At 38.1% G+C, this 15,132-nt stretch overlaps 1 protein-coding gene across 1 annotated transcript; it reads right to left on the bottom strand.

The window, feature by feature from the left end:
* Window positions 1-1,157: 1,157 nt before the first annotated feature.
* Window positions 1,158-7,785, bottom strand: LOC110994620 (U4/U6 small nuclear ribonucleoprotein Prp31). The gene is made up of 9 exons (XM_022261387.2): window positions 7,471-7,785; window positions 7,226-7,361; window positions 6,941-7,145; window positions 6,718-6,860; window positions 6,147-6,331; window positions 5,645-5,785; window positions 5,421-5,570; window positions 4,032-4,256; window positions 1,158-1,332 (listed from the first exon to the last, which is right to left on the bottom strand). The coding sequence occupies exons 1-9, from the start codon at window positions 7,666-7,668 to the stop codon at window positions 1,222-1,224; spliced, it is 1,494 nt and encodes a 497-aa protein (XP_022117079.2). The 5' UTR covers window positions 7,669-7,785; the 3' UTR covers window positions 1,158-1,221.
* Window positions 7,786-15,132: the final 7,347 nt, after the last annotated feature.

The following is a 15,132-nucleotide window of genomic DNA, read 5'->3' as shown; positions in this document are numbered from 1 at the left end:
ATACTGCATTGCATCTGTTGCGTCGGAATTACATATTTATACATTAGAAATAGTACTTACCATCTTCAAACGAGTTTCTTTTTCCCTTAAAGCTCTTTAAATGTCGTCTATTTCTAAAGTAAACTTTAACGCGATAGAAATATTAAGTTTTTCTTCTATAAGAATGCGGAAGGTTGCCAGTGCTGAGTCGGTATTATGCGCCGACGCCTCTAATGGTAACTCGGAGTTGCTTTTCCGGACTGGGCACATTAAAGTGTCTCATCTACTTGTAGGGTGATTGTATTTATTTTTTAGCATTTAAATGGAGGATGTATCGCATTCTCCACCTTGATCTCGGACAACGTGCCTCCTATTTATTGAGCTGTAAAGATGATTGACTCGCTCGTTTAAAGCTTAAGATCAATGATATTTAAAAAAACACGCATTTCCGCAGAGCCCTTTTAAGACACATTCTTATTCCAATCTCATTTTTTACATATGTAGGTAACTATTAAAGAACAAAATAAATTCGGTTATAATAACAAAGTGATCTTCGCCAAATGAAGAAAGCGGCAAGTTTCAATTGACGCATAAATTAGTTAGTGTAAAAGCATTTTACACGTTTTAATATCTTTATATATTCTTATAAGTTTAATTGGGTTCGTGACGTAATGAGCGTCTGAAGAAAGCGAAAGAATAAAAGTATGTACGCGCTTTACGTTTCGTGCCCTTGAACTGTAACACAATATGCTACACATTAGCGTACTTGTATCGCAATAACTACACAACACTAAATAATTCTTGCTTTCGCTTTAATTCTCTACGGTGGGCTATATAATTAACACTGCAATTACGCATAGTATGTAGCCACAGAAGGTTGGACAAAGGGCATTTAATTTGTATCCTTACGAACTGTATAATGAATTCTTTCTTCACTTCAGCATTATAAATAAGGCAGAGTTCATCTGGACGTGGAGAATATTGCCGTATTGTATTCCCTAGCATTTAATACCGAGCATGTCGCAATAAACGGTAACTGGTAACTGCAGAACACGGCCTCTTACTACTGACTTCGATCTAAAAGGTGAAAAATAGGCCAAGAGTATGTTTACATTTACGCTGCATTAACACCAGGAAAATTATTTAATATATTATATAGGTCAAAGAATAAAAGAAAACAATATTTAAATATATAATTGTAACTTAATTCTTACAATGTTAGAGAAGACATATTGCACGCGATCACGTACTCTTTTTTCCGACGGATAAGAATCCTGATGTGTTGGAGAAATATTTGGCATTCGCTTCATTCACCTTCGTCTCTGCCGCCTGAGGATTCACGATTTCCAAGCCCTTAAAACGAAATATATAAATTAACTAATGTCCGCTATACTTATTATTAAAAACTGTATAAACTCAAATAATTGACGACTCGGACGCAATCTCGTTTAATCGATGTTATTGTTGAAGAAAATAAAAATAATATTGTCTCTTATGATAATGTCTGGACGCCCTCATTAATAATAGTTATTGCGCAGCGCAAATATGTCAGTGAAATGCATCGATCTTGAAAACGTGGTCCACTTGTAGACAAGTATATCGGAAAAAGTCGTCGTAACGTCCATTATTATCACAATGCAAAACGTGTCTAATGATGATTGCCAAGTGGAAAGAGGAAAATGACTTGCTCAATGTCAACAAGTGTTTCGATCATCACGAGAGAGCTGGCATTCACCTGCTTTTTTAAAACAGTTTACTTCTCAAGTAGATCAGATATTGAAATCACTTTCCGAAATTTTGTTAAGACATTTTATACTAAAGTTATTTCATATTACATCAAGTATATAATTTACGTCGTGTGGTGAAGTCACAGAGATCAAATTTCTTCGTCTAGACTGTGACAGGCTCCACTGCATCGTGGGATATTTCTCTCGGCTGTGCGATTCAGGGAGACGCTCAACTCACAAGAAAATCATAAATAACCCATTCCATTAAGCGGTTTAGAGACAGATCTCCATCTCATTAGACAAGTTCAGAATCTTCATAGAGCGTAGACAAGTAAGTTAATAAAGAGCAATGACTGTTCATTTGCACGCAACACTTTTGTGGCTTTATTATTATTATTAGCGAATTGGTATTACTAAAATACTTGGACTTGTATTAATGTATATAAAACGTGTTGACCAAGCACTAATCCTAAAAGTGGTTAAGCAAATTTAATTTACATCAGAAGTCAGAGCATAACTTTCGGCATTGCAATGTGTTAAGAAACAATCAAATATTTACGAACGCAATGACAGGTTCGTCGATTCGTTCGTTGAGATGACTTCCTTTAGATAAATGAACAGTAGAATAAATAAAATTGTATCGTAATGATAGGACAGCGTAAACGAGTGCCTACAAAAACGGTAAATCAAGCGATATCACGCACATGACCCGCGGCCGCGTAATCTTGGCGATTGCTATCTAGTGTCGGGCCGGCAAAATAGCCTTCGCTATAATGGCCCTAGTGCATAATGCAGCTGATATGGCCATTGACACTGCAGAAATGTTAAATATCGCGATTGCTAACAACGTTTCGTTGCACAACAACATGTTAAAATCTTTAACATTAATCTTCCACGACACTTTGAATTAAAACATCACATTTTCATTAATGTTAAGAAAAACGTTAACTCGGCATCTATTTCCTAGTGTGGAAATCGATGCGATGGCGTATAAATTTATTTACAATGCATGAATTCAGACTAATGAAAATGTTTTAATATAGGATATGTAATTATATTGTGGAATTCGAAAATTCCATTATTGAATTTCAATGAATAGGTCGAGCAAGTTGGCATTTTGTGCGGCACAGCGGGTTTTGTCGCTAATCTCGTAGAATATTTCTTCATAGAAATAAATCTATTCTTTAAACAAAGAGTTAATGGGATATGCAAGCACCTCACATAATATCTATCTGTGTAATAGCAAAGGGCATCGTAGCACAAATACCAGCAGCGAAATGTAAACGGAGAAAGTTCTAACGAGATCGTCTGAAATACCAATTGGCCATTTTCCTTTTACTAAACTTTACAAACTACTCGTTCTCGTCGAGAATGTCTTAAAGGAACTTGTCTTAAAGTAACCTTCTCTACTTTCTTATGGCGTTATGGGCCATATTAAAAGCGTCAACAATGAACCATTTTATGGCTCGTAAACAATTTCATTCCAGTTGTGCAGAATGAAGCGAAAGGGGCAAAAAGCACACGGCACACGAGCTGTTTCATTGCATATACAATTATATCTCTACTTTTACTATTCACAAAATTGTAAACCGCGTAATGGCCGAATGCTAATTAATAGAAATCACATAATTTTCATTTCTGTTTATGGTTAATAAAACATTATTTAATCATAATTACTTTAGAGATTAACATACATTATAATTACAAAACTGAGGCCAAGCGGGCGAATTATATGTTAAATGCCGAAACATATTCATGTCATTATAACGTGTCTTAACTAAGTTTCACTATAAGTTTATATTCATCGTGATAATAATTCTTCAGCCCGAGCAGATCCTACCACGACGATGGAGGCAGTTTGATGCAACGCATCCGTTGTATCTAATGAGCTGTGACTTCGATCGTCACTGTCCAGTGACCTGTTGCTTCGTCCTTATACATTAATGTATATTACGAATATATTAGGTCAAATTAGATGAGCAACAGAACCCAAAAATACCGTATACGTAACGCCCTTTGCGTTAGAATATAAAAAAATTGTTGCAAAATCCGAGTATAACCCGATCTATTCTGATTAAAGAGAAATGATTTATTTTATTCTTTTAGTTTCATTAAGTGTTACTGTAAAGGAATGTTTAATTGCTGTAAAGGAGTGTATTTTATTAATCTTTTTAAACCTAACGACCTAACCGATTCCAAAAACAAAAGCACTTTGCATAAAATAGGATTGAGTTCCCTCATTATCCCTAAAACAAAGCAATGAGGTCGCGGGCGTGTCAGCTTACGTGCGTCGCTCGTCACCAGTCGTTTCCCAAAATACGTTACCTGAAGCGGAGTGAAGGCCACCGAAGACGCCGTCCCCGACACCTGTCTCCTGATGCTGGTCGCGCCGCCGTACTGCTGCTGCTTTTGAAGGTTCTTCTGCAAGGTCTTACTGATGCGGACTTTGGTCTTTTCGTCAATTTGAGGCAACCGCACTCGACCGGTGCTCGATTTGCCGATCGTCCCGCGGGTGTAGCCCAGGTCTTCTTGGTAGGCGTCGTCTTCGATCTAAAAATAAACGTTCAAGCCGTAGTCCGGACGCTGTGGTTGACAATACTATCACTGAATTCGTGCACAAAGAAAGGAAATGGATGTGACGTTTTTCAAATAATAAATTTACAAATGTTTAACTACTTTACTCATGATTAATTTACTAAATCTATTAATCATACAAAATTCCCTCGAGAATTCCAACTGCGAAGCGATTTAAAAAAAGCAGACGAATCGTAACAGATTTTTTAATAATTCATAGAAAAAGTTCGTAATGGTCACGAAAGCCACTCATGTTCCTCCTACACCAGTGTGGCTGGCCAAACAATGAGGCCGAATACAGTGCACTAACTTTTCAGAGACACAGACGATAAAAAGAGTTTTGTCCGGTTCATCGTATTAAAACCGTAACATCAACGAATATCTTTATTAAAACAATAATAAAGGTGAATATTTCTACGTCATTCGTAATCGAGCGATCGTAATGTTTTACAACTGCGTTGTTTAAAGTAATCGTTTGAACCACTACTTATACGAACGATCAACTGCTACGGCACGGACGTCCCTCGCTCCACCAGTTCTGGTTCCGGTCTATTTGAAGTAGGCGAAAAAAGTAAGCATTCGGTGCGCCACACACCTGGAATCGCATTAGGCATTCTGCCGAGTTACCGCAATGTCGGTTCTTCGCGGCTACCGCTCCGCATTTGCATATGCGGCTCACGATTCTTTCACATCTTAGTATGCGACGAGACCTCTTGACGGCCACGGAGCAGTGAGAATGGCGAAATAATGAGTGCAATTTGTGCTACAATTATATATAAGAAAAGCTTACTGTAGCCCACTTGCACAAAATGCGCTGGCTCAACGGGAGCTTGTTTGTTATACATAGTAATTATCGTTCGAATGAGTCGAGATAATTCGGTTAAAGGGAAATAAACAAATATCATTAAATCAATTTCCCGGAACTAATCTGCGTCAGTGTGAGAACTTAATTTGCTTAAAAGCCAAAACCTGCCCTTTACGGCATGTAAACAAAGTAGGACGCGGTCCACGTATAATTCAAAACGACAGCAGACGGGAGATATGAGTATAAAACACGTGCGAAGCCGCACAAAGGAGGCGGAGGGAGTGGAGGAGTGGAGAGGAGTGAGGCGGTGGAGGTACAATGAAGTGACAACTCACGTCGGCAAAGTTGAGGCGATTGGCGTTCTTCCTGAACTCTGTCATGGCGTAGCGCTCCTTCATCTTGCGCACCCTCTTGCCTCCTCGCTTCTTGCGGCTCTGCTCGATGGGCTTCGGCAGAGGCTTCATGAACTTCACGGGTGGCGGCTCCTGTACGGGACAGTGAGAGTTCGTTTGAGAGTCGACCGACACGACCGCTCACACGACGAAGAGCACCCACTCACCTGCAACTTGTCCAGCTTCTTCTCGATGCCCTCCCTGAGCCTTCGCCCGACGAGGCCGTCGGGGCTCTCGTGGCAAGAGTCCACTCTCGCGGCCAAAGTCACTTTGGTCGACACCAGCTTGGCCGCTTTGTATCTCAGCTCCTTTTTACATCACCACATCGTCAGATCATCAAGTATATTTCAAAATACATCTATTTGTAGCGCAAGATACAAGTTCTCAACTAACTGCGTGTTCTGTCTCTAAACATCACTTGACTGTGTGAATCTTACCTTAATAAGAAATTAACGTTGCTTGATAATTGTAAAACCTGTTAACATTATTTCAACAAACCATTGGGAAAATTTTGAGATTTCACACCTTAACTATGAAATCAAAATCAAAAGCAAGATGAACGGCCATTGAGACATTCATACACATTAAATTTACTAATTTTCTACAACTCATGAATGACAAATGGGAAGTCTTAGAGGTAATAAAAATTGTTAATAGAAGTATTCTTACTGGTGTGGTATCTTGAACAATTTGTGAGAAATAAATGAAGCCAGTGTGGGGCAAGGCAGCCGCTTGAGAAAAACCAGAGAGGGTCTTCTTTTGCTGTCCAAGGGGCAGAACATTGCAGGCCGGCATTTTGGCCAATTTAGATAAACCACCTGCTATACCAAGTATTTTGGCAGCAGTTGATGCACCTGCAAAATAATTGTTATTTTATAATAGAGAATATTTTTTTGTTTATTTACTCAAGCATTTGCGAGCCCTCTGGTATTGAGAGTGTCCATGGGCGGCAGTATCACTTAACATCAGGTGAGCCTCCTGCCCGTTTGCCCCCTGTTCTATAAAAAAAATAAGCAGAGATAGAAAGGGCACCTTTTACAGCATTGATCATCATTCTTATTTAATAAGGCATTACTACCAATAGTAACTGCCCCAGAGTATAAAAAGGGTCCATCATCAAAATACCTTGAATTAATTGTATCAATAGGCTTGTATTAATTGTTACATTTAAAAATATGACAAACTATAGTAACAAGTGAAGTCTGTCTTGCAAGTCGAAATGAGTACAAATTAAACTCACCAACAATTGCTGTTACATTTGGTGCAATAAAAGTCATTCTGCTTTCAACATATTCATATATTCTTAGTTTGTAGTTGTTTAGTTCAGAGGCCATGTCACAAGCTTCATAGATTTCATTCAACTCAATTTCAGTCAATAACTTTCTGATGAAAAAGATAAAAGAAATTTAAAAGATTATTAATACAATCAAACCTTGATAAAAAGATTATACAAAAGACTTTACCCTTGTGTTGTGGAGGCAGTGACCGATACAATCATAATGGTTGCTTGTGTTAAAAAGCTTTGCAGTGTTTCATTGCTCTTGGCCTTGTCAAGATCATTACCTAGTTCCTTGACAGATCGAATGTATTCCAAAGGCGTCACAATTAGAGAGTCCAACTCAGGAAAACGTTTCTGGTATTTGTCACGAACAAATCTGTGAATAATAGCTGAAAATTGGAATTATTTCTATACCTAGAAACAAGTATGACAAGAAGAATACTATGAAATGAAGTCCAAATATACCAACCAATTTCTCCATCAATTTCTACTGCCACATTGTTAGCTTCCACAATCAGTTGATATTCTGGATCAGACTCCATTAAACCAGTGACTTCCATTTTGTTTCTATTCTGCCCAACATTTCTTTCAATTTCTGTTATAACCTGTAATATAAGACACTATGTTTAGATCTGTTTATATGGTGTTTTCGTTAGAATGTGAAAGGTTTAGTACAATCAACAAATGCAGGTTATAAATACTTATTACACATACCCGCTTTAATCTATCCGAATCTCTTAATTTAGCAAGCTCCCTAATTGAAACATTTTTTATTTCTTCTTCTTTTGGTACCATGGGAAAGGGTATAGCAAACTGATCATTGCTTGTCGTGGTTTTGTTTTCTACAGCTAATTCAAGGTCTAGGTCGTCGTTTTCTTCCAGATCAGCAAGCAATTCGTCCGCAAGAGACATTTCAAAAAAGTGACACGTAAAATTACAAGATAGTTTTTTTTAAATAATAAAATCAGCTTATTATCAAATGTACAGTATTTTGTTTTGTGGTTGTTGATTGTTCATAGAGTTCAATTTTTTTTTCATAGAGTTCAAGTTGCGCTCAGTGTTGCCAACGACACATGGACTGAGATCGCCATTTTTCACAGCAAAAGTAGATTAATTAATGTTGCCGAATATCAGAATCCGTAGCCTAAAAAGTTGTATAGGAAAAGTTTGTAAAACTACTATTTTTTAAATGAAACGAATGAATGAAATGAAGATGGTAGGGTAGGTAAAACTGGATAAATCGAGGGTTTTTATAAAGTTAATTAATAATTTCTGGTGAATTAAATTTGTACATTTTTTAGCACGAATCAGACCAAATATTGTTATGGGTTTTTAACTATAAAATAAAACAAATAAACACATATTAAGACATTTACAAAAGGAAACCTTAGGCTAAAAAAATACAATCAAACATTAACACTAATTAACTAATCTTATAACTAAAAAAATAATCTAAACTAATAAGTTGTGGGCGCCGAGGATTTTTCTTGGTTTATCCTACCAAAACCTATTGTTTATTGTTGTTCATTCGATTATTCATTATATGAATATTAAATTTGAGGGCATTTCTCAAAGCTAAGAACAAAAAAAAATTTAAAAAGAGTGTGTGTACACGCGTTAGAAGTTATACTTCTTTGGCGTATGGAAAAAAAATATTTATATTGTTCTATTTAAGTTTATTTAAATTTTAAATTTATTTATCAAAATTTATTTAAGTTTATTTATAAGAATTTATTTTTGATTATTTCAAGTACTATTTGATAGATTGAAAATATATGTTTATATAAATATATCATGTTAAGCTTAGTGCTCGTTACTTTTAGAGATATTTAATAAAATTTGTTTGTTTTAATAAAAATATAATAAAAAATAATTGAAATATCAATAAATTAAATTTTAACAAATAGTTAAGATCAAAGATAAAATAAACATTCAGCATTTAAGGTTAATATAAACAAGTATTGAAAATTTATTATTATTTTTTATTTACACATAAAATTTGTTAACATACCAGAAATAAAACAAAACGAAAAAAAATATTTTTTTAGATAATATGTAATCATTTTTAATTAACGATGCAAATAAATTATACATACCGACAATTAACCTCAAATCTATAAATGCACTCAAAACAGTTTATTCAAATCAGTTTTATCCCTGATATTCAATATACGACGATAATTTATTATTTATTAGTATATTTATATATATATATATAACATATATATATACTAATAAATAGTATCACCGTCGTATAAGAAATTGATTTAATAAAAACACTAAAATAATATTTATTTATTCACACTGTTTAATTGTACGTTACGAAACACGTGTTCTACAATTAAAAATACTAGAATATACAACTTGAACATAGTTATCAAATTTCATACCACCTAGAACTAACTGTGTGCGCGAGCATCGTAAAAATTCACTCTCATCATTTTTCTCCATCGCGCCAAAAAGAAGTATAACTTCAAAAATACATTTCATATAGTTTCTCAACCAAACAAAAGTAAGCAACAAAATAATAATAATTCTTACCCTCCTCCTATCACATTCCCCCTACAAACAAAAGAAATGAAAAGGTATATAAAGAAACATTTTCATTTCTTTAACTGCTGCTCTCTATTCCAATATGGCTTTAAGACTTTAACATACGCCGATGACGTTGAGGATTTGACCTCTACTACAATAAATAATTTTCTAACGCCATTTAGTCTAACAAAATAGAACTACGTGAATACGAAACCAATTTTTAGCTAAATATGATAATTTATAGATAAATATTGGGCTAGAAAAAATGGTGGCTGCCAATTTAACGAGTACATACTTACATGATTTTTTTTACATGTTTAATTCGTTCTGAGGTTTTTTTTTTTTTTTTTAATGTCGGTATACCGAAACCGAGTCATCATCATCATCATTATCATCATCATCAGCTGACGATGGACTCTGAAGGTTGGTACTGGATCTCGAGGATGGTAAGAAGTAGACATACCGTCATTGAGCTCGTAATCAGCTCAGCGAGACTAAACTAGAAATGTGACTATATCAACCTAATAATGGACTCCGAAGGTGGGTACTGGATCTCGAGGATGGTTAGTTAAGGTAACTGTTTTTTTTTTCTCTCTTTCCCTGGCTTGAGCGGGAGCAGGAGACTGGTTAGGGTAGGTTATCTTAGGTTAGGTTATTTTTTTTTATGGCTCCTGGCCATTTGTATTTTGCGAGGTTTGCGTAGCATGCGCTTTTTTTTTTTTTTTTTTTTTTTTTTTTTTTTTTTTTTTTTTTAACAATCGTCAATATAACATTAAGGATACAAGATAAATATCTTTATGCTTCATTTACATTTTTATGTTGTAAATTGTACAATTGTACAATAATATGAATAATAATAATAAAAAAAAAAACAATAAAAGTAAAAAAAAGAAAAAAAAACTAAAAAAAAAAAAAAAAAAAAAAAAAAGGTAACTAATATTGTATTGTGAAATAATATAACAAAATTTGATATTGTTAATAGATGGCGCCAGCTGAGAAATAAATTTTGTCCAAACGCGATATTGTTACATGGCACAAACGACATAAGACGTCGTTGATTATCTATTACGTCTTCGACGGTTAGGTTTTTTTTTTTTTTTTTTTTTTTTTTTTTTTTTTTTTAAATTGCACCTAATAGGCCTACCTCCCCCGGCTAATTTGTCGCCGGGGCCGTTGGCTAAGCTAAACTTCCTTCCTTTCTCGCATCCGTCCTCTTAATAATTGACAACACAGTAGTAATTTTTATTAGGTTTTGCACAGATCAAGATTCAATTACAACTTTATTTCTTTACAATATTTCAACTTATCTAATTTTCTTCTCATTTCTATCCTGAGACGTGGCCCGCGAGGCGGGCGGCCTTTACTTCTCCGTAAGTATCATCATAATACCCATTAGCAAGTGGGCGCCGGCCGCCTCGCGGTCCCCGCCCCGGCCTTTCTTTCATTAATTTCCTTTCTGTAATTTTTGAACTACAGTCCTCCAGCTGCGATCCGTTGCAAGTCAGCGTGTCGGGCAGTCCCCCAAGATTGATTGCCACGCCTGTAATCCGCTCCAGGTCGCACCTGGAGGAGTCAAAGATGAGGCATTCTCTAATTAGGTGTGTATAGATGGCCAGGGCAACCTCCGGGTTCGCCGTAATAGCTACGCAGCAGGTATTCACAGCGAGTCCTTCGGCACCCGGGACCTTCCTCGGTTTGGATCTTCCAGCGGCACTGATGAGCTCCGCCCTTGTTATTGGCACTTCATCAGGGCTTTTACCCCGTGAGCTGCAAGTCTTTTCCTCTTCCGCTCTCCTTAATATTTGGTTGATGTCATCATCGAACTCAAGATTTTTAGGCGGGAGGAATTTCTGTGTCAGCAGCTGCACCGGTTCTTTGAAGTTCCATGCACTGCCCTTTTCTGTACGCGTGGATTCCTCCCAGTCTGCGTTTTTTGTTTTGCGGGTCGCTTTGTCGTCTCTGATATTGTTTGCGCCCTCGGCTTTTTAACAATACGCGTAGCTCAGCCTCGCCGCTTTGTCCCACCCCTGTCGGGTTGGGCAGCTCTGGCTGAAGGCTCCGTGCTCTGCGTCTCTTCCCTTGATATCTTTGCAGTTAACGCAGCTGGGAGGCTTCCCTTCCCCGAGGATTTGGCAATCGGCCCTCATGTGGGCTCCTCCACAGTGACTGCACACCTCTGTCTCTTTTTTACAGAGTCTGCGGGTATGCCCATACCCCAGGCACATAGTACATTGGACCAGAGGGGATTGGTCCTCTACCCAAACCCTCTGCAGGTCCACGTGTATTCTGCCAGCCGATGTCAGAGCTTGCCAGAGTTTAGGCGTGACCTGCAGGACCACGTGGCTCTCCAGAGGGTTTCTTGCCTTCCTTCTGTACTTTTCCACTATGTTTAGTTCTCGTTCCTCCAGGTGCGCAGTCACGTGTTTGTTCTGGTTTTTTAGGGCCCGGGCAATATCCTCGGTGGTGTTGCAGGTCAGTAAATTTGTTATTTTCACGAGAGGGTTTTTGTTTGATGTGTCTTTTACCTCCATCTCTCTACTCAGTTTTTCTTTAAGTTTTCTTCTCTCTTCCTCTGTCCTGCAACCCACCACTACCTTTCCATCTCTCGCTTTTCTTATTTTTTGCACTTGCCAACCTTCCTCCTTCGCGTTGAGCAAGTGCCGGATGTTCTGCACCGTTTCCTCTGCCGTGTCGGTCGCGTTTTTCGGCGCCACCACGACAGAGTGCAGTGCAGGTTTGTGACCCGGGCCCTCTGTGCTGTTTTTTCCCTGACTGAGATTTTCTTTTGTCGCTTCTGCGTATGACTTCATTTGCATTTCCCATATGTTTTGCCTTTCTTTTTCTTTCATTTCTTTCTCCTCGAACTCTTTTCTAATCTCAGTCAGGATACCTTCATCTTTCTTTTTTGCCAAATCCTCTATGTCTTTCCTAAATTTCTCCAACTTACTATTTTCTGCCTCCAGTCTTTCAATTTGCGTTTCTAATCTGTTGTATATTTCGGTTTCTTTGTCTTTTCCTTCTGTCATTTTTGTTGAAGTTTTTGTTGAAGTTTTTGTTGGGCCTCCCGCCAGCTCCACTTCGGCTTCCTTTATGAGTTGGTACAGCCGCTTCACAGCTGACTGTACCCCTATCTTTATTTCTGTTTTGATATTGCGGGACTCCGCCAAGTGGGCCATTGCCTTGAGGTAGCAATTTTTTGCTTCTCTTTCCCTGGCTTGAGCGGGAGCAGGAGACTTACCTGCTCCTCCCGCCCCAGCCAGAGGATCTTCTTTTGCTGCCTCAGGGGCCCGGCTGGAGGCCGCCTCCCACTTATCTATACTGCGCCTGATAGCAGGTGCCGTTTGTTTGCATTTGGGTGGAGTGCGAATGCCCAACATTTCGCCTATTAGGATTGTCACGTGAAATTAAATAATTTAGCCTAAGGTCTACTCCCAATAGGGTAGTAGCCGTGTCAATTTTAGTAATATTCTTTTAAACAATAATTATCTTAAACTATACTTAATCTAAGGCTACTCCCAATAGGGTAGTAGCCGTGTCAATTATAATAATATTTTTATTTACAATAATTGTCTTATATCTGTACTTAACCTAAGGCCTACTCCCAATAGGGTAGTAGACAGGTCAATAAATAATTTACAAACAATGGAATATTCTTAATTATTAATTTTTTATAGATTATTGTCAAATTAATTATTATAATTTTTTAAAACTTATTCTAGTGGCTGTCCCAAAAGGGTGGCAGCCGTCAATTTTTATATCCTAAACTTATTCTAAGGTCTACCCCCAAAAGGGTGGTAGCCGTGTCAAAACACTTATATCTAAGAGGGGTTTCCAAAAGGAGAACCCCTGTCACTTAACCTAATATCACAGTCCTGGTACCTTCGGGAGCGGTGTATCACTTGTTCTAATAAAAACGCGCGAAAGGACCGCCTGACCTTGCCTTGTTTGTATGTGTGTGTATGTGTGTGTGTGTGTGTTTGGGAGCCGTAGCACGTGTGCACCTGTTCGGAGGATCCGCTGCAATCAGCGGAGTCGAATAAGGTGCTACACTTGAGTTCCTGAACGTGTATTTGTACGTGTGTATGCCGGTGTGTGTGTGTGTTTACTCGAATGTAGAAATGGACAGCGGCAATCTTCTCCCCGAGTCACGAGGAGTTGAACGAGCCGTCACACTTGTGTATTTATGTGTGAATTGTGTCTTAGTGTGTTTGTGTGTGATAACTGTGTGTACGTGTGATTGAGTGCGCTGTAAACGTACTCAGTCGACTCTGCTTTTTGCGGGGAGTCGAAAGAGCCGTCACACGTGTATGTTCCGTGAGGTTGCAATTTTTCAACCCCAGGGGGTGAGGTAGTAGGGCGAGGGGGGGGGGTCCAAGGTACAGTGCACGCGATACGTCCCTATAACCCTTTTTTACCCTAATTAGGCCGAAAATGATATTATTTTTAACCTAGCGTGCACCGTTTTATCTAAATTTGATACTACTGTAATTTATTAAATATTTTATTAATTAAATTTTGAAAAATTATTTTAAAAATTTTGTGAATATAGTTTCCGGTAGAGTTCAAACCGGCGGTCAAAACCCAGTATACTACGTATACTGGATCTGACCTTAAAAACGCGCTAAAATGCACCGTTCCCGAGTTATCCCGCACTTTTCCCCCTTTTTATTCCCGGGCCTCTGGAGCCGCCAATATTGATCAAATTTTTTATACGAATATATCAAAATGACAGGCTCGTCGAGATCTATCCGATGAGCTTATCCGCGTTGCAAAATATTGGCGGGATCTCCGACCACGTGCCACGTGGTCCGGAGAAAAAAAATTTCCAGGGGCCTCAGTTTTTGAGGGAAAAATCTGAGATTGGTACCTTTAAATAGAGCTCCGCGCGGCGCTTCTGATGATGTGCAGAACGGCTGGGGTCCTCGATCTTGATCTTGAGATATTCTTCCTCAAAGGTGTATAACCTTTGCAAGGTGTGGTTAAACGTCAATAAAAAATTTTCCCCTTGAGAAAGTGGAAGACCAAAGCCTCCGCCTTATGCAGATTTTTGCGGCGCTTCCGATGGTGGTTTTTGTTTCTTCAATTTTTGCTTCTTTCTGTGACCACGTGCCACGTGGTATTTTCTTCTTTTCAAGATTTCTCTAGATTTTTAAAACGCAAAAATCTGAGTGATATGTCAAAAGAAGCGGCTTGACATCCTCTTTCTGACCGTATAAAAATAACGGTAGGTCGTCGCTTAAAATTTCTTGCCGCACGCACTTTTGTGTAGAAATTTTATTGTTTTTAATGTTTTTTACACTTTTTGGCACTGTTTTGAAATTTTTAAAACAAGTGTTATATATCACTGAATTCACCGTCGAGAGACGCGTAAGATGACGTATTTCACTGTTTAATTCACTTCGAAAAACCTATTTTTACGATTTTTCAAAGGCGGAGCGGCACGCTTTCTGACCGATCAGGGCGGCGGTTCGACTGCGACTTCGACGGTTAGGTTAGGTTAGGTTAGGTTAGGTTAGGTTAGGTTAGGTTAGGTTAGGTTAGGTTAGGTTAGGTTAGGTTAGGTTAGGTTAGGTTAGGTTAGGTTAGGTTAGGTTAGGTTAGGTTAGGTTAGGTTAGGTTAGGTTAGGTTAGGTTAGGTTAGGTTAGGTTAGGTTAGGTTAGGTTAGGTTAGGTTAGAAGGGCCTCATAGCCTAGCGGTCTTTGTATGTGGCTGCTGTGGTGAGGGGTACTGGGTTCGATTCCCGGTTCGAGGATAAGTTTTCAATTTATCCTCGGCCTTTGGTAGGGTTGTACGGTACCGGGCGAGTGCTTAAACCGTACATGGTGGGCACGGTTGAATTT

Source organism: Pieris rapae, chromosome 7, assembly GCF_905147795.1.
Source record: "Pieris rapae chromosome 7, ilPieRapa1.1, whole genome shotgun sequence".
NCBI lineage: Eukaryota > Metazoa > Arthropoda > Insecta > Lepidoptera > Pieridae > Pieris > Pieris rapae.
The sequence above is the reverse complement of the archived record's forward strand: the minus strand, read 5'-3'. Positions and strand labels throughout refer to the sequence as shown.